At 34.9% G+C, this 24,946-nt stretch overlaps 3 protein-coding genes across 3 annotated transcripts; 2 read left to right on the top strand and 1 right to left on the bottom strand.

Annotated features, from left to right (window-relative positions):
- Positions 1–17,819: 17,819 nt before the first annotated feature.
- Positions 17,820–18,964, top strand: LOC131621636 (uncharacterized). Its single transcript, XM_058892670.1, has 3 exons — positions 17,820–17,888; positions 18,041–18,373; positions 18,494–18,964. Exons 1-3 carry the CDS (start codon positions 17,820–17,822, stop codon positions 18,962–18,964), a joined length of 873 nt encoding a protein of 290 aa, XP_058748653.1.
- On the top strand, positions 18,965–19,366 carry LOC131621635 (uncharacterized). Its single transcript, XM_058892669.1, has one exon. It carries the CDS (start codon positions 18,965–18,967, stop codon positions 19,364–19,366), a length of 402 nt encoding a protein of 133 aa, XP_058748652.1.
- A 1,419-nt stretch (positions 19,367–20,785) lies between these two features.
- On the bottom strand, positions 20,786–22,147 carry LOC131621689 (auxin-induced protein 22E-like). Its single transcript, XM_058892721.1, has 4 exons — positions 21,853–22,147; positions 21,560–21,759; positions 21,387–21,465; positions 20,786–21,287 (listed from the first exon to the last, which is right to left on the bottom strand). The coding sequence occupies exons 1-4, from the start codon at positions 22,086–22,088 to the stop codon at positions 21,215–21,217; spliced, it is 588 nt and encodes a 195-aa protein (XP_058748704.1). The 5' UTR covers positions 22,089–22,147; the 3' UTR covers positions 20,786–21,214.
- Between the last annotated feature and the right edge of the window lie 2,799 nt (positions 22,148–24,946).

Raw genomic sequence — 24,946 nt, 5'->3', positions numbered from 1 at the left:
ATTTTGCTTTTTAAATAGGAGAAACGGTTGAGAAATGAACGTGAGAGGCACGACATGGGATGCAGTCAGCGTCACATTAATTTGGACGGTTAGCATGATACTCGTGGATGGATTGTCGGTTGTAAAGTATTAATATTTAATCACCATGAGTGTGTTCTAAAATGACAAGAAAATATGCATGTAAAGTTTGTATTTTGAACTTGAAAATAGGCAACACTTCGTGAATTGTTGCAGTAGACAGTTTGTATTTTGAATTATGAAATAGGCAATAATTCGTGAAGCGTTGCAGAATGCGAAACAATACAACCTTTGAAATATTTTGCCGTAGACAAAATAATGCAACATTTGAAAAGTGCTGCTTTAGACGAAACAATGCAAACACTTAGCAAAAATGTTGTTGAAAGTGTGTGTTTCATCAAGGGTCGCAAACTTATGAAACAATAAAGGTTTGGCCTTTAAATTATGCATTCCAGATTCAGAAAAACACATCAGAAAAGCCTATCATCTCCACCAAAATTCCAGACACTCATCGCTACATTCGAGTTTTTGTCAGTCTTGCGCAACCTCGGTAAAAGGCAGAATATCTTGGATATTCTTACGTTCCAACTCTAAAAAATTTAAGAGTGCTTGAAATACTTATAAGAAAAGTGATTTCGTTCACGGTTCTAGCCTCAAACCATTTGATTTAAATTTTTTTCTAACACTGCTAAGTCAGTGGAAAGAAAGAGTCTACTTGTTTTGCATTATGTGCTCTGCTGCTTTGTTATTGAACTTTTGTCTTCTATACCTTGCAGACCAACTAGAATAGTTGTCTCCAAGCCCTTGTTTCTTCTTTGTAGAGCGAGATTTGTGACGCATATTTTTATTCGACCATGAAATTCATGGGCGTGGAATCTCTCAATAGGACATTGTTGTTCTTGGGTATAGGCGCATTAAATGCCTTTCTAGTTAGAGGTAACGTTTCGTTGGGATTAAATACCATGTCTTTATACCCTACTCAGAAATGATGATGATTATTCTTTAGAGTAATTATGTGTTTTTTTGTTGACAATTTTGAAGGAAATCTCAACTATTGATGGTGCACAATGAATCGTACTATCCTAAATGTTCGAACAAGGTTTAAAGGGTTTTGAAGCGTCATTTTTACCTTTTCTACTATTAACGACCTGCAAAAGTGTTTTTCCCATTCCTTTATCATTCTTCTCTGATGGCGCTCTTGTTCTAGCATTCGATTAAGTTCAAATAACTTTATTTGTTGGCACTAATCTTGCATGCAAGATTGGTCCTTCTTTTGAGTCCCAAAGTTCCACATTATCCATTTTCTCTTGTTTAATTTTTCTACGGTTTCTAAGATAGGGAGTGTTTTATCTCTTATCTTCTTTCTTGGGAAAGTTTCTCCGTTGTTGGTGTTTTCTTCTAAGGAAACAATGTTTGAGCTTGCTTGCTTGCTACATTCGACATGCATTAATTTTTATTTAAAACATATTTTAATCATGGAGATTGTGTCAACGTTGACAAAGAAGGCCTGTAAGGATATTTCAGGCAACTAGATAGATCTAGATATACAGGAGACTGTTTTTGCTATTATTCGTGAATATGTTTTTGCTTTGATTGACGTTGGTCCTTCAACTAACTGGGAGTGTTTCTCTCTAATAGAGATTAGAGGGTAAGTTTCCAATATGATGGGCGTGTCATCCCTTTTCATGAACGCTTATTCTCCCTTATAGGATATCGCCTATCTTTCAATGAATTTGAAGTTAGTGTATTAAATAATAGGTTAATAGCTATTTACCCTCTGCCATATGGGGCCTTTGCGAAAAACCCCTGTAAAAAAAAGTCACATGGATGACCCTAAATTTTGGAAAAAGTCACTCTTAAAACCTTTCCCAGGCCAAGTCGCCCAAAATGCTAATATGTCAATGTTTTCCTGATTTTTCCATTTTTTAAATGCCACATGTGTTTAGTTAGTTTTTCTTGGACATTTTTACCCTCACGTTTGAATCAAAATCTAATCCCAAAAAACTATTCACTTACCTTTCCTTCCCCTCGTCGTTGTTCAACCTAAACCCTAAATCTACCTAACCCAGTTTCTTGATAATGCATAATTTAGATTTAATATACTAACTTAATCAAAATGGAAAAAGGATTCGGGATGACAAGTATCACGTTCTTCGTCTTCTCCCTCTTCGGAACAAATGGCGCCAAATTCATTTTCATCAACACACGACGCAACGACGGTCTTCCCCTCCCTGGAGCTATGTGTTGAATGCAGTATAGGGCAAGCAACAAAAAAGATTTGGAAATATTGATCCGGGAATTATCGTCCACAGAGATGGTGGAATGCCATTCAACAGTTTCTATGATTTTGAGCTTGGGTTTGATAAGCAAAAAGTAAACAAAGATATAGACAGTAAAAGAATAAACACATTCTTAGAAGAGAAATAACTTATCAGGAATGTAAATATATTCACTCTTCACAAACATACACTTACCAACCCATTATACTCAACCTACGATACTCATCTATGTCATCACGTATCTCTCACATAAGCGTCCATCTCTGGAGCACAAACGAGATCATCTCACAACTAAGGTTATCTCTAACGCGAAGTTGCGAGAACATCCGTATTCTCGCGTCAGCGATCTCTTGCGCGCCGCTCAAACACGAAAGCATTAAGAACAGATACAATCGGTGAATGCTAGCTCTAAATCTATCTCTAGAGTTCAGAACCAACAGAATATCATCCTAGATAAAGATTCAAGCAGTTTATCTCTAAAGCAACTCAAATCTCCAGCACAGAGCAAAAATCCAGAACAATATCAACACAGATTTATAAAGCAAGTTAAATATAACATTATAATCGGTAAATATACATAAGATTCGAGTAACTATACAAACAAACCCAACACAAAAGAAATACACAAAGAATAGAGAAGAGATAAACCAAACATCTCGCGGGTTGTCAGCTCCGGTTGATGAGAAATCCACCTCCGATCTTCCAAGTGCATGACCCGGTGTTGTTTTCTAAGCTAATCCTACTCTAAGAATGAAAATGATGGAGTTGGAACTAAAACTCTCCAAAACCATAACCCTAAAATGGTTCAAATGAAAGAATATAAACACATTTTCTGCTACGGCCGCTTAGCGGCCAAATCTCGCTTAGCGGACTACACGTATTACAAAAATATCAAGAACAGTAAACAGGCCTCCGCTTAGCGGCCAGAGCTGCCGCTTAGCGGCCAGGGAAATTTGGTTCGCCCCTGGAAAGCGCGCTTACACGCCGCTCAGCGGCGCTCTCTGCACAAAACTTGCTTATTTGATCCAAAATCGCGCAATCGGAGTCGTGCCTTCGACACTTTATTCCTCGAGGCTCCAATAAGCATGAATACCTATAAAAACAAAGGAAAAACTATTAAACGGTATATAAAACATATAAAAACTAAATAATGTGAATATATACACAAAAGTGGGGATTTTATTACAAAAACGGAATGAATAGAATCGATAAGTGCCACAATTATATACTCAAAATAACAACATTTTGGCACTTATCAAACTCTCCCCAACTTAAAACTTTGTTTGTCCTCAAACAATGTCAAATAAATCAAAGAATTGAAAGTAATAAACCAAAGAATTGTGAATCAACAAGTTTTGAAAACCAAAAACAAATGTATGGTTCAATACAAAAACGTATAAACAAAGTAAGTACTTACCACTATCCTACAACGACAACATGTAAACGAAACGAATCCTAAGTACAAAAAGCATACAAAACATTCTAACACAATACATGCTCACTTCATGAATCACACCTAGCAAAAATTCATCAATGGATGAAGAACACACAAAGGTGAAGGACTTTTAACACTCATCCAACAATCTTGCAAACAAAAGATTAAATTATACATTCATCCAAAAATTACATTGAAGATACAAAAGCAAGAATCACAAGGACTTTTCAAGGTTGTAATGTGGCTTGGTTAACAAACAAGGGATATGTCCTAAGGCTAATCGAAACAAAAACTTGCCTAAACCTAAGGGAGTGATCAATCCACAAAATTCTAAGCAACAAAATCTCGATTAAACTTCTTCCTTAACCACAAGTTTCTCAAACCAATCACAATACTTATTAGCACAATTATTCACTTCTCTTTTCTTTTTCTTTTTCAAAACTTTTTCTCCTTTTTTTTTCTTTTTCTTTTCTTTTCACATTTTTTTCTTTCTTTTCAACCTCATAGCAATAACCAAATAAGTGCACAATCATTTTTCTCCCCAACTTGAATTCAACCACATCATCATGTGAATACTCCCTACTTTCTAAGGCAAGGTAAAAATTCATAACAAAAATCATGGTTGAGGGTTCAAGAAAACAAAGAATCAATCATCCATGCAAAAATGAGAACTAAACACTCAAAGATAAGCATTTAGCAAAAACAACATGGACATTGACAAAAAAAAAAGCTCAAAAGGGTTAACAAATGATCACACACTCACAAGGTGAATTGACTATTTAGTTATGGTAGTTGTGCTCAAAATGAAACAAAATGCCTTGATCCTTTTCATGCTTTCATAAAATCAACATAAACAAAAGATTAAGCATAATAAAATCCAGTTAAAACAAAGATTGTGGCCTCCAGCATATATGAACAATGGAAAGCTTCCTCACATTTATGGTTTGGGAACTAAAGTGATTCAATCAATAAGCAAGTAATGCAAAAGAATGAATGGTATGGTAATTGTACAAATGAAAAGTTTCCTAAACATGTTATGCTATAGAAAGCGATAAATGAGTACCTTGAATGATACAACTTCAAAAACAATATCCTACCATACATCCGCAAGTGGAAACACTCAAGCTTTGGAAAATCACCTCAAAAATCTTCGAATTACCGAACAAAATTTGAGTACAAACAACCAATAAAAGAATTAGAAAAATAAAACTAGTATCTACTACTAAATAGCCTTGGTGAAAGTGGGAAAAATGAGTGAACCAAGTGGAATGGGAACCCCACTGGTATAGAGCAGGAAAACAAAATTTTGCTGTCATCGCTTAGCGGAGCTAGGCTCGCTTAGCGGATGACAGAAAAACCAGAAAAATCAGAACAGAAATAGCTGTTCCAATTTTCCTCCACTTCACCTAAATACCTCATAAACAGAAATATAAACAATATTTACAACCGTTGGGGTGCCTCCCAACAAGCGCTTGTTTTACGTCGTTAGCTCGACGCCTTTATTGTTTTGGTGTTTGGAAAGTAGCCTCCTTCCGTCATGCCATGGTGACGTCTCACCGCACAAGCCTAAAGAAAGTTTCCTAACCAAAACACTCAACAAACATTACGAGTACAATATATACAATTATTAAACAAACATAAAAACGAAAGTGTACAACTATATACACAAACAAACACATATGTACAAGTATGGAACAAATACAATTATTATCATACAAAAAGGTAAAGTTGGTGAATATAAACAAGTAAACATATACAAGTGAAACTATAAAAATATATATGTTATATACAAAAGTATAATTATATGTAATTATAAACAAGTAAGCTAAATTGGTGAACATAAACAAGTAAACATGTACAAGTGGAAATATACAAGTAAACATATACAATATATACGTTATATACAAAGCTGAAAACCACGAAAGCTATTGCGATGCAATTCAAACAACCATCCCCGGCAACGGCGCCATTTTGTTGAATGCAGTATAGGGCAAGCAACAAAAAAGATTTGGAAATATTGATCCGGGAATTATCGTCCACAGAGATGGTGGAATGCCATTCAACAGTTTCTATGATTTTGAGCTTGGGTTTGATAAGCAAAAAGTAAACAAAGATATAGACAGTAAAAGAATAAACACATTCTTAGAAGAGAAATAACTTATCAGGAATGTAAATATATTCACTCTTCACAAACATACACTTACCAACCCATTATACTCAACCTACGATACTCATCTATGTCATCACGTATCTCTCACATAAGCGTCCATCTCTGGAGCACAAACGAGATCATCTCACAACTAAGGTTATCTCTAACGCGAAGTTGCGAGAACATCCGTATTCTCGCGTCGGCGATCTCTTGCGCGCCGCTCAAACACGAAAGCATTAAGAACAGATACAATCGGTGAATGCTAGCTCTAAATCTATCTCTAGAGTTCAGAACCAACAGAATATCATCCTAGATAAAGATTCAAGCAGTTTATCTCTAAAGCAACTCAAATCTCCAGCACAGAGCAAAAATCCAGAACAATATTAACACAGATTTATAAAGCAAGTTAAATATAACATTATAATCGGTAAATATACATAAGATTCGAGTAACTATACAAACAAACCCAACACAAAAGAAATACACAAAGAATAGAGAAGAGATAAACCAAACATCTCGCGGGTTGTCAGCTCCGGTTGATGAGAAATCCACCTCCGATCTTCCAAGTGCATGACCCGGTGTTGTTTTCTAAGCTAATCCTACTCTAAGAATGAAAATGATGGAGTTGGAACTAAAACTCTCCAAAACCATAACCCTAAAATGGTTCAAATGAAAGAATATAAACACATTTTCTGCTACGGCCGCTTAGCGGCCAAATCTCGCTTAGCGGACTACACGTATTACAAAAATATCAAGAACAGTAAACAGGCCTTCGCTTAGCGGCCAGAGCTGCCGCTTAGCGGCCAGGGAAATTTGGTTCGCCCCTGGAAAGCGCGCTTACACGCCGCTCAGCGGCGCTCTCTGCACAAAACTTGCTTATTTGATCCAAAATCGCGCAATCGGAGTCGTGCCTTCGACACTTTATTCCTCGAGGCTCCAATAAGCATGAATACCTATAAAAACAAAGGAAAAACTATTAAACGGTATATAAAACATATAAAAACTAAATAATGTGAATATATACACAAAAGTGGGGATTTTATTACAAAAACGGAATGAATAGAATCGATAAGTGCCACAATTATATACTCAAAATAACAACATTTTGGCACTTATCACTATGGCGGAAACTTCTACTCCTCACCAACTCTGATTTGAAATGCGACCACCGTAACCGTGACGGTCCCATCCCTCCTCTTCCAAGCCTACTCGTTCATCTCTCTTCAGTCCTCTCATCTCAGTTCAGATTTGAACCAAACACGAAACAAAACCTCAAGTATTTTCACCTTTTCCCCCTCTTGCGACCTGTTCTTCGTCTTCGTATTGTTCGGCGTAATCTGGTTGAGCTGAGAAAGCTTGAGGATGAGACTAGAGCGAGCAAAGCTGTGAATCTCTGCATCTTCAATTTTTTTTCTAATTTTGCCAGTTATAGCTTGCAGGGAAGGTGTTTGATGTTTGGTCTTTGGAGTGTGATTCGAAATGAAGCGAGTGTTAAGGGTGTGCAGAGGGGAAGATGCTGATTTTCATGGAATGTGTAATGAAGAAGAAGATGGTATTATGTTTTTTGTGTGGTTGTTAATTTTGCAGTAAGGGTGGTTTGATGATGTTTGAGAGGTCTGGTGGTGGCTCATGATTGAGAGAGAAACAGACTGTTATAGTTTATGTTTGGAGATGGAAAAAGTGGTATTTGAGTTTCTGAGATGATGATGGTTGTTTTGAGGTGAAGAAATGGTGGTTTCACCATTTTGTTGTAGTGTGGGTAAAATATCCAAACAAAACTGACTAAACACATGTGGCATTTAAAAAAAAAAAGGAAAAATCAGAAAAACATTGACACATCAGCCTTTTGGGTGACTTGGCCTGGGGAAGGTTTTAAAAGTGACTTTTTCCAAATTTTAGGGTCATCCATTTGACTTTTTTTTACAAGGGGGTTTTTCGTAAAGGCCCCATATGGCAGGGGTAAATAGCTATTAACCTTTAAATCATTTGTTGATCATCACTTTCCCAATTACATCCACTGAAATGGGCATTTCTTAATTTTTTTTAGCACTGGTAGGAGTAATGGGGGGGGGGGGGGGGGGGGTTACGTCGACTGTGACATTGTTCTTTCATTTTTCTTAAAACACAAAATTTCCCCAACTATGTAAGCGGTTATGTATTTCTCTCCTTAAGGAAAAATATTAGATACTTCGTGTAGCGGGGAAAATCTGAGATCGAAGCCATTATATTGACTCGACTCAATATTTCAGTGAAAGTCGCCACCGCGCTTTATTATTTCCAAAGGAAAAGGGAAAAGAACGAATAAAACCCAAAGTTTGTTTTTAAAACAAAAAGAAGAGATCTTAGGTACGGGTGTTGTTTATACAAGGGGAAGGTTTTAAGCACCCCTCATATCTATGGTACTCCACAGGAACCTTTTTGAAAATTTGTGTCGTGTGTGCTAAAAAACGGTTTGTTTTATTTTTAAAATAAGCTCGGCAAAACATTAAGCCTTGTGCCTACATACCTCCTCGGTGCAATGGAGAAGTCAGAGCTAATGTAGTTCCGCTTAAAAGGGAAAACTTTTTTAAAAACGAATAAACACTTTATCGTCGTCGGAGAAAAATACTCAACCATTGATCTTGAGCATGAGAACAAATGAGTTCTTTGCATCGCAAATGAAAGAAGGGCTCCAACTCGGATAAAATCAACGAGTATGCCACTAGCTCTCTCACGCGGAAAAGATTTCATTATATCAATCAATTTCAAAATCGTGGGGTATAACCACTCGTTTCGACAATTAATAGTGTCTAAACTTTTGAAGAAAAGAGGAAAAGGCCACTAAGGGCAAAAGATATTTTTTAAGAAAAAGGTTTTGAAAAGGTTTGCAAACATAAGAATGTTTTGGAAAAAGAGAGAAGATTTTGAAAATTAGAGAAGGGGAGGAGATGAAGAGGCTATCCTATTGCGTAAAATAAAAGCTAAGGAAAAGAACGGTCTAACCGAAATAAGAAGCCGACACTTGACATCGTGAGTCAAGGTAGATTTCCCATCCTTTGGACTTATCAATATCAAACCAACACATTACCACTTGGGGATCCAGATGAACTTATTGTCTTAGCACCACTTTGCATTAAGCACATTAAAATTCTGACAAAAATTTGGTAGAGTAACGGCTGTTTTTCGGGTAAAATCCTTATCCCAATGCCTTGGAATTAAACATCAAGGAATTTCAAGGAAATACCTGCATACACAAACAGACAACAATCCAATGCCAGACAGACAGAATAACAACAGAGTAATAATAGAACAAGGGTCCAGAGGTACTAAGTCCATAAGTCCAAATCTCCAAAATGCTAGGGATAGTAACCAATAGTCCAAAAGAGAGCCTTATGTGTTTTTTAGATTTTCGTTGTTTATTAGTGTTTTAGCATAAAAGTAAAGTATGGTCCAAGTGGACAAAGCGAAAATAGCAGAAACATAAACATATGTCCAAATGGACAAAGGAAAAATAGCGGAATGTAAATATGATGAAATGATAAAATAAAGCGATAAAGCGAGAAATATAAAGAGCGGTATAATAAAGTGCGGAAATTAAAGTTAGTTGTTAGATGTTAAAGATAACCATCTTGAAACTTGTCAAGTATGTTATCAAAGTTAGTAAGAAAGATCAATGGTGAGTGAAGGATGTTCTCGGATTTAAATTCAATGGAACTTTATCAGAAGCTTGATAAAATCATAGCGACTACACGATAAATTTCCATAAGTCTTAAATCAACCACATACAATTCTCTTTCATATTTGATCTTTTTTATTCGGGACACGAAATATTGCGCTATGTTAAGCAAATCGCCAAGTGATTTATATAGAAATCACCCTACAACGAGGCCGGTCAAAACTTTATGTGCTAATGCATGCGAGAGACATGATATGTAGATCATTCTCCGAAAGCAATACTGCACGAAAAGAAAATAGGTAACGATCTAGTCTTTACTAAGAATCCATAAGAATTCTCAAAGTATTAAGACTTTCATCGATCAAAAGAAAAAAAGGAGAAGAAGAAGATAAAAATGCATAAAGTAAAATCAACTCACACTATCATTAATATCATTCATCTAATATTATGGATTTGGTCCTTTCAAACCTATCAACATCCTAGATCCAATGATATTAATGAAGTCGAGGAAGTAGGAAGCCAAAACAAGCATAAAAAAGGCAAAAAAACCACATTCAGCCAGCAGGAAATCGATTTACCTCTGTAGGAAATCGATTTCCTGAGTGCAGAGTTCAAATTTTGAAAAAAAATAAGGTGGAAATCGATTTCCTACAGAGGGAAATCGATTTCCTGCACGCAGCATTCAAAAAATCAGCATTAGGAGGCATAAAACTTGACTTAAGCAAACATACAAACACCTTATGATCACACATCAATTGGAGCACGAATTTTCCATCAATTCACCATCAAATAGGACCAATATAGCATCAAAGATGCATCACACACAAGCACAAAAGAATCACATTATGATAGATGAAAAAGGATGAAGAAAATTACCAAATCTTGAACAAAACTTAGATCTACTTCAAGAATCACCAACACAAATCTTGATCTCTCAACAATTGAAGAAAAAGAGTGAAATGGATGGTGGCTTAGCTCAAAGTTTGTGAGGTTCAAGATGTGACTCACAAACTTTATGAAAGAAAAAGAGCTTTGGTGAATTTGGTAAGGATGAGGAGAGAAATTGCAAGGGGTTTTTTGGCTCTCAAAGCTTGAGAAATGAATTTGCAAGAACTTTTTTGGCTATCAAAAGCTTGAGAAATGAGGGAGTAGAGACCTCTATTTATAGGATGGGAGCAAGAGTAGTGGCAATTTGGTCTTTTTGCATTTGGTAATTAACTTGTGTTTAATTGGTGTTTAAATGGTATTTAAATGATAAAATGGTAAAATGGGGTTAAAAAAGGTTTAATGAAGGGAATTAATTTTGGTGAGGTGGAAAATTGGTAAAATGACAAAAATGATCAAAGAAAATTGGTGCCAAAATGATGTCATGCTTCCCTCCTTATATTTTTTGGATTTCGCCCCAGGGAAATCGATTTCCCCAGGAGTGAAATCGATTTCACACTGTTCCAGAAGAGAATTTGGCGCAAAATACACTAGGGAAATCGATTTACCCAGGAGGGAAATCGATTTCATGCTGTCCAGAATGTGATTTTGTTGAAAATTGTTGCAGGGAAATCGATTTACCCAGTAGGGAAATCGATTTCATCAATCCAAAATATGAAAAATGCCTTGTTTATTGCATGTCTTGGCTTGGTACCTACAAAACAAAAGCCTGCAAAGAAACAAAGCAATATTTTTGGTATTTGGGTTAGTACAATATGCATACAAGATAAACAATCATTGGTGCTTGATGATCCCTCTTAATGATGAGGTGAGTGCAACACCACAAACAAAACTTCCAAGTGAAGCTCTTGATTAATGATTGGGATATGAATGATATAGGATCTTAGGGTCAAAAATTGGGGTATGACAGATGCCCCTATTTAAGTTTCTTCTATCCGGAGATGTGAGGGTTAAAATCCTCAGCTCGACGTAATTGAAGAGACTTAAATATAAAACACACAATTTTTGAACCTAAGGTATAATGCGATGCTAATGGATGCATCAAGTATGATTATGGAATGGAGAGAAGTATAACACCACTGGGGAGAAAGGATTCCACTGGGGAAAAGGTATGTGTCATTCAGAAAGAAAAAACTTGGATTTCACAGGAGAAAGAGACAGTCAACAGAAGCTTTCAAGAGTAAAACATGAAAGGAACTCTGGACAGGATCAACAGAGACATTCGGGAAGAAAGATTTCTGAGGCCTACATGAATGTGGCTACATCAAATGAATATCAAGGTAAAACATGATTGGACAACATCAAATGACAACCAAGGTAAACCGTGATTGGGCAACATCGAATGACAATCAAGGTAAAACATGATTAGATAATCATCACAGGTCCATCAAGTTAAAACATGATTGGATGTCATTAAGGGATAATCAAGGTAAAACATGATTGGATAACATCAAATGACAATCAAGGTAAAACATGATTGAAAAAATACCAAATGACAATCAAGGTAAAACATGATTAGATAACCAAGATAAAACATGGTTGAAAGCGATCAAGATAAAGCATGATTGGAGGCAATCAAGATAAAACATGAGTGAAGGGAAACAAGATAAAACATGGTGTAAGCGATCAGGATAAAGCATGATCAGAGACAATCAAGATAAAACATGATTGAAGGGAACCAATATAAAACATGGTGGCGATCGGGATAAAGCATGATCAGAGACAATCAAGATAAAACATGATTGAAGGGAACCAAGATAAAACATGGTGTAAATCTTTCAGGAATGACACTGAAAGAAGAGAGAGAAATCATAACATCCAGGAATGGCCCTAAATGAAGAAAGGATACATCAAGGAACAACAATAGACGGACAAGACAAACAAGTATCTGTTTTTGATAGGTGCCAAGTAAGTTGGACTTTGATCTCAAGGTGAAGATGTCGATAGCAACAGGACCTCGGAAAATGCAAATGAGTATGAAATTTGTTTCAATGCATGATGTTGAATTTTTCTATGCATGATATATTATCAATGCAATGCAATTGTTTGTGACAACTGAGGGAGACTCTTTTGTGAGGCAAGATTAAAACTCTGATTCCTCAACACGAGAACTCTGCCAACTCTGCTTGGGAAGAGATGCTTAAACAAACTTCTATTACACCGGTAACTGTATCAAAACGATGATCCTTTGAGAAGGGCTGATAAAACTGCTTGGGGATTGCTGAAGAAGATTGCCCCTGATTGAGTGATTGTTGTAAGTTAACCGATCATGGCTTCTGTTGAACTGTATTGGGGATGAACTGATCATGGCTTCAATTCTTGAAATGCATGTTGGGATAGCTTGCCCCAGTATAAGTCTTGAAAGGATATTCTGATCAACAAATCTTGACTGAACATCTGAACAACGGGATCTTGAAATAACATGCCCCTGATAGGATCATTGATCAAGTTTCTCGACTGTTTGAACTTCCTGAAAGATGAGTGCTTACTTGCAAATAAAATGTTCATTCAAGAATGGTAATTTTAATGCAATGCTCAAAGCATATTTTTGAAATCAAAATCATTTTTGGAATGATATTATTGATGTAAAGCAAAGGAATCACTGGTCAAAACATAAAGGTTAAGACATTCAAGTGAAAGATGAAGCAAAGATATGGTATCAAAACAAATGATTGGAAAATATCATGGGAGTCAGCTTACGCAACCTTGTTGTAGTATGCTTTCAAACAAACCTTGCTTCAATTAGGTCTTTTAAAGGTTGTAACGTGGCCTGGTTCATGGTTTCAGAAACAAAGGATATAAGGCTCAATATTTGATTGTACCCACCCCATCTTCGTGATGATCTCCAGTCCTAAAACTCAGTTAACTCAACTTATGCATTCAGGTTCCAAGAGACTTTTGGATTTGCACCTTTGGTAATGATGATAGTTCACAAGCTAAGAGAACTTTTGAGATGGCAGTCACTTCTTCCTTTTGATATCACAACATTTTGTTGTTTGAGGAATTTATTGACTTCTCTTTTTTCATCTTTTTCTTTTGATATCCCTAACTTTTGCCTGGACTGTTTATTTTTGAACTTACAGTCAGCGGGATGCCTTATTTTTACCTAAGTCATCTTTTTGATTTTTGACTTAGAAGGCTTTTCTTTGTATATATCTTTTTGATACATATTTTTTTGAAAGATAGTGACTGCCTTGCTTAATGATGGATGAACCATCATTGGCTTTTGATTGACATCTCCAACACTTCTTTGATGTATGCGGAGGAAGCTTGCGATTGAAACCTTTGTTGAAAGGTGTACTGCATGATTCTCTTAAAATAGAATGCACAGCCAAATTAACCGAGAACTACCCTGCCCCAGGTTAAAAATGCGGGTTTTTCATACAGAAAGAAACAAAACTTCGAAGGCTCAGAGGGGTTGACAAGGGATTAACTTCCTTATTTCTCCAGTGTTTGGGAATTGAAACAATGCCTGTACATCATCAGCAAAGTTTTATTCGAAAGCATACAGTTCAACACCTTGGGTATCTCGTTGTCATCATCCTCCCTCCAATCTTTGCATAAAACACAAGTTTGATAGAGAATAGCAGATGGAAGAAAAAGTTTTGTAAAAGAAGGCATAAACATAAACATAGTAGATGAAAATGAATTCAAAATATGCAATGCTCATTTCATTAAAATCACCATTCAGAAACAAACAAAGTCTAAAAGTAAATAGCACAATAAAGGAAATACGAACAATACAGAAACAAGGCCTAGTGACTAATCAGCAACAAAGATGAGCTATCTCGTCTGAAACACTTGGCTTTAGGAAAATTGGGCTTTGACTTATCTTCAGCCACTCTGATCTGGAAAAGGATTAGTGACAACATTAGGACCCATATCCTTGAAAGAGAGCATCTTTGATCTAACCAACTCTTGCACTATGGCTTTCAAAGCGTATCAGTGTTCTAAATCATGGCCAGCACCACCCTGATGAAACTCACAATGAAGATCAGGCCGAAATCCTTTTGAAGGAGGGTTTCGAGGAGGAGGCATGGGTCTTGTTGTTATCAACCCTTTATGGACCAATGTAGGATACAATTCAGTGTATGACATAGGAATAGGATCAAAATGAGTCCTATCGCGATTCTGATCTTGTTTCTGCTTTTTGTTACCTTGAGAAGGAACAGACAATGGATGTTGATGCAGAGTCCTATGAAGCACTGATTGAGAAAAGCAAACAGGTGTTTCCTTCTCTACTTTAAAATATGAATCACATGACATAACATATGTTTTCCCCTGAGTTGGAGTAGCAACGGAAAAGGCTAAAGGAGTATTCACTTGCTTTGTGATAATCGGAGGAATATTGCATTCTTTCTTCAACAAGACTTGCAGGATTTCCATAATTTGATTCATCTGAATTTTCAACTGGCTGACCTCTGCTCTTAGAAACTCTTGGTCTTATTTAAGTTCTTCCATACTTTTCAGATACATGTTTCTAGTTCAATGTGTCGAGGAATCAGCTTGACGGTAGACAGACAAACTCTGAAGATGGAGACAGACAAGGATAAGTTTTCTGGACAACCTGGATGTATGTATGCAAATGATGCAATTGTTGTTGTCTCTTTTTATTTATTTGATTTTCAAGGAATTCAAGTTATTAACTTGTAAACATCAAAACATGAAGGAGGTAAATCCTATATTGGATCAAAGCTTTGATCAAGTTATCATCAAGATCAATCATCCATTTTGGTGGATTAAGGTTTTCACCCCATCGACACCCAAGATCCATTGAGTTTGATGAAACTTATGATGTTTACAAAGAAAGACCTATGAAGTCTTACCATCTCCATGATGGAAAGTGAGGAAGGAATGACTCTGATAACACGTAAAATGAACTACTTGAATAGCTCGATTTGCACATGTTTCAGTATTAATTTTATAGATTTTTGTAGCGCTATGCTGGTATGATGTGTTCATTTTAGGTATATGTTAATTAGAGGCCTTTGCGCACTAAAATGATGAAAAACGGAGAAAATGGGAAGAAAATACAAGTTTTCTACTGTCATGACGGGTGCACTACTGTCATGATGGTCGTCATACCCAAGGGAAGGTCAAACCGTCTGCATCTAGTCAATAAAACAAGGAAAAAAGTCAAAAGTACCCTGACGGGAAGGTCGTTAGCCCATCTGATGCCCGTTAGGGTCCACAATCTTGCGTTCCCCTTGAATAAGTCATGACGGACTGGCCAACAACCCAATAGACGCCTGTCATGACGCTAAAGCCCAAATTTTTGTTCCAAGTTTCACAAATCAATTTTCAATCTCCACCACTTTCTCTTTAGCACGTTTTGTATAACTTCTAGTATGATTTCGAGCCTATAAAAAGGCCTTCAGAACTAAAATTTGAGCATCCAAGCTTTGATATAGCCAAAAATTCATTTGTAAAAGCATTTACATCTTGCATTAAGGTGTTCTTACAACCATATTTTTAGGTGCTTGGAGCATTATTTTCTACAAAATGTTGCTGCTGTATTTTGTTATTGTAGTTACTGAATTATTGTTGTTGTTAATTTTGTTGCCGCTGCTTTCTTAATTGTACTAGAATTAAAGCCTTCGATCGGAGCATTCTATTTTATTCAAGTAATATTTACAATTTCAGGTTCCAATTTCTTCTATTTTACTTTACTTCTTTGATTTTATAAATTAATTTCACGTATCATGTTTACTGCTATTAATGAAATATGCTTTGTTTTTACCCCTTTAAACATGAGTGTAGGGATGTCAATTTGCATTTGTTAACGGGGATCCCCGTGGGGATTATCTATTCGGAGCTCTGAAGTTGGGGATTTTTTTCTCCGTGGAACGGGGATGGAGGGAAAAGGTCCCCCGTTGATACTTTGGGACGGGGATTGGAAAAGTATCCCCCTCCCCACGGATTCCCCGACCACGAACATATTATTTAAATTTTATATTGTATATATTATTTAATATATAATCATATAATTTTACATGTTTTTTGATTAAAAAAATATCAATGTACTAGAAAATGAAGAGTCATTAGTGGATGAATCATTTTTGTTTTGTTTTATTGAATAATGTATTATTTCACTACTCCAATTACCAAACCCTAGAAAAATGCATCCAATACATACAATGTACACTTTGTATCCTCCTTTTATTTTCTCAATCCTCTATCTCCTCATTCACCATCTCCTATGTTCTCATCATCATCACAACAATCATTCTCCTTTATTCATTGTACTTATGGTAACTCCTCTTTAAGTTCACTTTGCTTTCGTTAGTAACACATTTTTCATTCAATTAATAAATTAGTGGTTATGTTTAATGATGAGTGTGAATGAATCCAATACTTGTGAATTTCTCACACTCAAGCATAATCAATCACTTGTGTTAGACGACTATGATAATGTAGCTGTAAATTAAAGAAAGAGTGTGAAAAAAGGAAGAAAAAAAATAATGAAATACTAGTATTACAGTTTTGATAAAAAAGTAAAGATTTTTTTTTGAGATTTGATATCCGTGGATCTCTATGGGGATGGGGATGGGGGAAAATATTCCCCCGAGGTGGAGATTGGGGATGGGGATGGGGAAAAAGTCTGGGGGTGGGGCGGGGAGCGGGGAAGCATCCTCCGAACATTCCTTGCCCCATTGACATCCTTACATGAGTGAGTAATTTTGTCGAGTCGAGAACCATCGTACTGACGGTGTTCATATAAATTGCATGAAATATATTCATTACAAGAGTAATTTTTTTGATCTTAAAATGCTGATTTAAAACCGCAATTTACTACAAAAGTAGAAATACTGCAATACCGATTTCGAATCGAAAGAGAAAAAACGGTATCTGACTATACAAAATTGAGAAATTAAATTTTAAACACATTGAAAGCAATATTTAAGTTAATTAAGAAAATCTAATTTGCAAAAGTGATTTTAGACTTATAAACTATACCACGCCATAACGGGCGTTTATGAGTCTAAAATCCGATAACACACACGCGAAAGTTGACGTTATTTTTAACTTAGTTTTCTACTATAAAATTAATCTTTAATCGATAAAATATTTTCTAAAAAAGATTTCAAACTGTAACTCAATTATCACGCGAAAGCGATAGATTATGGGATTGACATCCGATACTAGATACCTCTAACTTAATATTTCAAACTGTAACTCAAATATTTCAAACTGTAAATCATAGACTTTGCACAGAGGAGGAAGAAATCGTGTCTATTGTTCAAGGTTGATTTCGCTCAGGCTTATGATTGTGTTGATTATCTGTTCTTGAAAGAAATGCTAGTTAAAACGGGGTTTGGCGACAAATGGTTAAAATGGATGGCGGATGGAGTTTTTAACTGTAATTTGTCGGTCTTAGTAAATGGTAGTCCCACTGATGAGTTCAAAGTATATAGAGGACTAAGGCAAGGTGACCCACTATCCCCTTTCCTTTTCACGATAGTGGCAGAAGGTTTAGCAGGTTTAGTACGACAAGTAACTCTAACGGGCTGTTCAAAGGGTTTAAAATTTCTGAAGAAGTCTCGTACGATGTTTTACAGTTTGCGGATGATACAATCTTGGCGGGCGAAGGTACTTGGAGTAATTTGTGGGCTATAAAAGTTATTCTTCGTGGATTCGAGATGGTGTCAGGTTTACGTGTGAATATGTTGAAAAGCAAGCTGTATGGGATTGAAATTGAACATTATTTCCTTCAAGCGGCGAGCCAGTTCCTGTGTTGCAAAGTGGATAGCATCCCATTTAAATTCTTAGGGGTGGTCGTAGGTGGTAATCCGAGAAGAGCAAGGTTTTGGAATCCAATCTTGGATAACATGAAAGCAAAATTGTCACCATGGATAGGAAGATTATTATCCATTGGTGGAAGAGTTGCACTCGTTAATTCTGTCATTTCGAACTTACCGGTGTATTATTTGTCCTTCTTTAGAATACCTAAGAAGGTCAAGGCTGCATTCATAAAATTGCAGAGAAACTTTTTGTGACACAATGCTGAGCAGAAAAAAGGTGTGGACTGGATCAGTTGGGCAACAGTTTGTAAGCATCACGAAGATGGCGGCCTAGGTGTGAAAGACCTGGATTTATTCAATATTGCGCTACTAACAAAATGGTTATGGAGGCTACTGAATAACCATGAGCCATCTTGGAAAGGGATCTTAGAGGCAAGGTATGGAACTTTTCATGCAAGGATACTGTTCAAAAGACAGTTTGGTAACAAAGCTATGGAATCAACTTGGTGGAGAGACTTGATGAAAATTGCAGATAATAGTGAGGCTACAGGGTTTACAAAGCAGCTATCGATCAAATTAGGCGATGGTGTAAATGAGCCTTTTTGGACTATTCGTTGGATTGGTCAGAGCCCGCTATGTGATACATTCCCAGTGTTGTTTCAAGGTGTGGAAAATAAGAAGGCTAGTGTGCAGGAAATGGGAGACTGGGTAGAAAATATTTGGCAGTGGAGGTGGGAATAAATGATTTTAAATGGGGCTGACGAGGGAAGAGGGGAATGGTTGGAATTGCGGAAGATTTTGACAGAGGTGGCTCCAAAAAGAAATGAGTCTGATGGATTCGTGTGGCCGGTGGATGGAACGTCTGATTATTCTGTCCGTGGCTACTACAACAAGCTCTTACAGGAATCAACAGAGGAAGTCGTAGATACAACGGAAAAGGAAATGCTGAAAGTTATTTGGAAGTCTTGGATGCCATCGAAAGTTCAAGTGTTCGGGTGGAGATTAATGAAAGAAAGACTTGCAACAAGAGACCAACTGGTGAAAAGAGGAATTATTGTGACTGATGAGGAAAGTTTATGCGTGTTTGGCTGTTTGCAGTTGGAAGACACTAACCATGTGTTTTCTGAACTGTATCAAAATTAAGGGTCTATGGGATAAGATTCAGACATGGCTTGGAATTGAAGTTTTAGAAGGATTTATTTGTTGCAGTCATTTTAAACACATGGTGGAGATATTGAAATATCAGTGCTCATCAAGGAGAACAGGTGTTATTTGGATGGCAACATGTTGGTGTATATGGAAACATCGCAACGAAGTAATCTTCAACAATGCCGAGGTAGACATGGAGGAAATTCTGCATAATATAAAGATGTACTCTTGGTGGTGGTTGGCAATTGGGAACAAACAAAAAGTAACTTGTAATTTCTATGAATGGAACCATTGTCCTCTAGATTTTACGTAATTAGTTGTAGATTGCTGGGTCAGGAGTTTGGCAAAACACTCCATTCTACTCTAATGTGTTGAGTACAGTTTGTACTCTATTTTATATGCTATTTACCATTGATTATCAAAAAAAAAAAAACTTAATTTTATTGGCACAATCAAATATCTTGTTATTGTAAAATTTGCAATTTTTATAATTACTAATGATTGACGGAAATTGCATTCCGGCCTTTTTTTTTAATTAAGTTCAAAACCCTTAACTTTTAGTCTACGCACAGTTCAAATTGTTAGCACCGCCTTAGATAAACACTGTGGTAGTAGTAGTAGAGAAGGATACTTTTCACTTGGTCTATGTGGGATTCGATATATTTTTTACTTAAATCGGTAAAGTCGTGCACTTGCGGGCCTATTGAATTTTTGGCCGTTGTCGAAAACAGTAAGCTTAAATGGCTTGAAAATTGTTGTAGCTTTATGTTTATGTTACCTTCCGTTGTGTATTCAGCTTAATTTGTATTTGACATACTGTATTTTGAAAGCATAAGTGATGTATTTCATTGTATGTTGGATCTATATTATGTTGATGTAACTGTGTCAATATTTTAATGCTCTAATTATGATATATTCTAGACATTATCATGTTTGGGTATTACAATTCATGTCTCATACTTCTCTTTGATAATGTTTCTTAAACGATCTTCACCTGCTTTGAACATATGAGGAATCTTTGAATTAATAACATAACGATGGAATATATGAAGATTACACCTTCAACTTGCTGATTCTAGAGCATGTAATTGTTGTCCTGCAAATTAATAGACAATTTCGGACCACATTAAAGGAGGTTGATGATAATCTGCCAAACAATAAACCTATAACTTGTGATGAGGCTCGGTTCTTTGACGTATGGGGGTGACTCATCAATTTCCACCATTGACGATTAACGAGACCTTCGAACAACAGAGAGAGAGAAGAGAAAGAAAGGGCTAACGAAAGAAGGACCGATGGTGATTGATACTATATATATATATATATATATATATATATATATATATATATATATATATATATATAATTCATGTTAGTTTATTGATAAAAATTCAATGATTACAAAGGTATGGTTTGTAATATATAAAGGAGTTATAAATTGGTTGAGTTCCAATAAACTCATAACTACTTTATTCACTTCTAACTATCTTCTAAGTGCCAAAAAAAATAAGCCAACTAAGTTTAGTTGATCCTCCAAAATATACTTATAATGAAGTATAATTATACATATCATGTATACAATCAAAATAGCATTGCCTTTAGAAGTCTCTGAAAGGCTTATTATATTAAGAAATGAGGCCTCAAAAGCTACTTATTTAAAACTCAAATTCCATTTCTCTGACAGCTATGTTTTTCACGCTATGATTGTATTGTTGAGATCGAGATCGAGATCGAGATCGAGATCGGACGATTTCCACATTCACATCTACTGGACCATCCGTTCTCTATGTTTAACTTCATATGCTTCGTGCATGCTTTAGAAGATGCATCCATCATTTTTGGTCATAAACATGCTAACCCCTTTGCCTCTGATCCTTTCACTATCTTCAACCTCTTGCAAGAGGATATGAACATGCTGTAATCAATACAAATACACACATATTAATTACTGTATTGCACGAAACATAAAATAAAATAAAAATTAAAAGAAGTTGATTTAACTAATGTAACTTACTTCCAAGGAACATCTCCAACCAGCATCCAATCACCATCCTTGTCCTCATAAGTAGGAGCATGTTCACCTGAATGCTCACCTGTTTGATTAACCACAAGTTAATATTAATGATACTAAAAAATAGAGAAATATTGAGCAACTGATACTTGTTTGTTATACTGCATGGTTCTTACCAAATGTGCACTTGAACAAATTTTCCAAAGCTATGAGAAGTTCTGAATAGCTTTTGTAAACATTGAGATCTATCTTTCTCAAGTAAGGTGCACCAGCCATGCTCACTTTCACGTACATTCCACTTCCATCTTCCATTTTCTTTTGCTGTAAACTGTTCTTCCTAAACGATCTAATCGGTGGCCATCCAACTACTTGCACCCTGCAATATCCATCAATTTTCATTCATTAATTATATAATCTCAAAAATCAACAAAAGTTTAATTATCCATTCCATATATTATTCACCACTTACTTTGAAGGTTGAACAGTGCATTGGTTATGATCACTTGTAGTTGAGGAACTAGAAGCATTGCAGATGGAAGACTCTTCAGCACTGGTTTCCTGTGAAAAAGATCTCTTGTTGCTTCTAACAACCGATCCAATATTGCATGAATGTTTATCTTGTTCATCATCGTTTCCCGGTAATCCCAACCTTAACTCGGTGTCCTTGTGATTAATAATCAAATCAGTTTCAATATAGCTTTCCATTTCTTGATAATTTACTGCTATGTTATGAATTTCTTAGAGAATGAATGTGAGAGAGAATATGGAATGAGATAGGAAGAAAGATAGGTATCTCGTGAATTTTATACTAACATATCTCTTATTCTTGTGTGGAGGATAATAAACCGACCATAGTCTGTCACACGCGCATCGTCACCGACCAATCAACTATTGACAGAACAATGTTTAAGGATGTAGGTCCACTCCACACGGCGTGACTGTCTATCAGATAAAGGACATGGAAGAACATGCTGTTTAAGTCAGAAGGGACAATCAAGAAACATGTATAATTAACTAGTAACAAACCCGTGCATACGTGCATACGCACGGGTTGATACATCATTTATTTTAAATAAAAATGTTAAAAAAAAATTAAATAAATAATTGATTATTTCGTATATAAAAATATTTAGATTAATAATAAATTTTTCCCGTATATTATTTTTGGATAAAAAATATTTGATCATAAATACCATTTTTCATATATAAAAATATTTAGATCAATAATAGATTTTCTCCCGTATGCAGACTTCATTTTTGTTAGGTATCATTTACAAAAATATTTGGATTTATAGTAAATTTCGTATATAAAAATATTTAGATCAATAGTAAATTTTTTTCCGTACACGATTTTTTAAAACAAAATATTTGAGTCATAAATACCATTTTTCGTAAATAATAGATTTTTTTCCGTATACAAATATTATTTTTGTTTAGGTATCATTTACAAAAATATTTGGATCAATATTAAATTTTCGTATATAAAAATATTTAGATCAATAGTAGACTATTTTCCCGTATATTATTTTGGAATAAAAATATTTGGATCATAAATACCATTTTTCGTAAATAATAGATTTTTTTTCCATATAAAAATATTATTTTTGTTTAGGTGTCATTTACAAAAATATTTGGATCAATATCAAATTTTCGTTTATAAAAATATTTAGATCAATAATAATTTTTTTTGCCTATTCCATTTTTGAATAAAAAATATTTAGATCATAAATAACATTTTTCGTATATAAAAATATTTAGATTAATAATAGATTTTTTTCCCCATATACAAACTTCACTTTTGTTTAGATATCATTTACAAAAATATTTGGATCAATAGTAAATTTTGTATATAAAAATATTTAGATCAATAATATATTTTTTCCCGTATATCATTTTTGAATAAAAAAATTTGGATCATAAATACCATTTTTCGTAAATAGTAGATTCTTTCCGTAAACAAATATTATTTTTATTTAGGTATCATTTACAAAAATATTTGAATCAACATTAAATTTTCATATATAAAAATATTTAGATCAATAATAGATTTTTTGAGTAAATTTTTCCCGTATATCATTTTTGACTTAAAAATATTTCGATCATAAATACCATTTTTCGTATATATAAAAAATATATCAGTAATAGATTTTTTTTTGTGGAAGAAAGAAATGAGAAAGTGATGAAAGATAAAAAATAGAGAATGGAGAGAGATTTGATAAGTTTGTTAAAATATAAGAGTTGTATTATTTTAATAATAAAATTAAGAACTTTATGGTGCAAAGACCAAAAAACCACAATTTTAATGTGGTGGCAAAAAATCAAATAAGGGTATTTTTGACTTTTCCACAACCATTAATTTTCTTATATTATAGATAATAGACGGTGAATACAATGGACAACCACTACTAACTGACGGCTCGGATTGAAGGTGGAGGTTTGAGGAAGGAATTTAAGAGCGTTTGATCACGAGGGATTTATGATTGGGTAGGGTCCTACGTGGATGTTTTTGATTGGATAGGCATTACTTTCTTGACATTTTAATTTCATTTTGTATTCTTTGTGGAAAAATTCTTAGGTAAACATAAGAAATTCTTTTACATACAATCAATTATAAAATTTTAATTAATTAAAAAATAATTACATAATTTTCTCTCTCCTTTATAATCACAACAACCTCATAAATTTAAATAAAAAAAATTAAAAATTAAAGAAATTAATTAATTTTTTTACTTTTTTATTAGTTGTTTTAAGAATATGAATTTATGATTTTTTTCATACAAGAATTCCTCTTGTTTGTGTGTACCACTTGTTTCACATTCCACCCACCAAATAGTTTTTGATTGGATTAAAGTTTTAAATTAAAATTGTAAATTATCTTCTTCAATTTGAATTTCTGTCAGCAACTTATCTAGTTAAGTTCAGTAAAAAAAACATATCTAGTTAAGTAAATTTTCAATTAGCGGTAAAATATAGGCGTAAATCAAAACGAAATTAGTGGTACAATGCCAATTTTTAGAATACACTTAAATACTTAGTCTTATTGGTAAGAAAAGAATTAAAAAAGTGATATGTTTGGTTGGAAAATTTTGTTTCTTAATGTTTCAGAGTGGAATTAGAGTTAATCCGATAGTGAAGATGCAAAGTTTGTTGCAATGGTTTTAAGCTTTTGATACGGTGAAGTGGGAGTTGATCTGCAAAGTTAGCATTTCAATGCACAAGTTCGTATGAAAGTGAAATGTGGTGTTTGTATGAGAAAGGATTTGAATACATGAGGAATGACCCATTTTGCTTTTTAAATAGGAGAAACGGTTGAGAAATGAACGTGAGAGGCACGACATAGGATGCAGTCAGCGTCACATTAATTTGGACGGTTAGCATGATACTCGTGGAGGGATTGTCAGTTGTAAAGTATTAATATTTAATCACCATGAGTGTGTTCTAAAATGACAAGAAAATATGCATGTAAAGTTTGTATTTTGAACTTGAAAATAGGCAACACTTCGTGAATTATTGCAGTAGGCAGTTTGTATTTTGAATTATGAAATAGGCAATAATTCGTGAAG

This window comes from Vicia villosa, unplaced genomic scaffold (genome assembly GCF_029867415.1).
Source record: "Vicia villosa cultivar HV-30 ecotype Madison, WI unplaced genomic scaffold, Vvil1.0 ctg.000010F_1_1, whole genome shotgun sequence".
Taxonomy (NCBI): domain Eukaryota; kingdom Viridiplantae; phylum Streptophyta; class Magnoliopsida; order Fabales; family Fabaceae; genus Vicia; species Vicia villosa.
Note: the sequence above shows the minus strand (reverse complement) of the source record. Positions and strands in the feature narration are given on the sequence as shown.

Bases quoted from the DNA above. Each gene is read 5' to 3' on its own strand.
- LOC131621636 (XM_058892670.1), top strand. From the start codon at position 17,820: ATGGCGGATGGAGTTTTTAACTGTAATTTGTCGGTCTTAGTAAATGGT. The intron at 17,889-18,040 runs GTATATAGAGGA...GATGTTTTACAG, and splicing joins GTCCCACTGATGAGTTCAAA to TTTGCGGATGATACAATCTT. The intron at 18,374-18,493 runs GTTAATTCTGTC...AATGCTGAGCAG, and splicing joins TTGGTGGAAGAGTTGCACTC to AAAAAAGGTGTGGACTGGAT.
- LOC131621635 (XM_058892669.1), top strand. From the start codon at position 18,965: ATGATTTTAAATGGGGCTGACGAGGGAAGAGGGGAATGGTTGGAATTG.
- LOC131621689 (XM_058892721.1), bottom strand. From the start codon at position 22,088: ATGGAAAGCTATATTGAAACTGATTTGATTATTAATCACAAGGACACC. The intron at 21,466-21,559 runs GTAAGAACCATG...TTAATCAAACAG, and splicing joins TTTGTTCAAGTGCACATTTG to GTGAGCATTCAGGTGAACAT. The intron at 21,288-21,386 runs GTAAGTTACATT...TATTGATTACAG, and splicing joins GTTGGAGATGTTCCTTGGAA to CATGTTCATATCCTCTTGCA.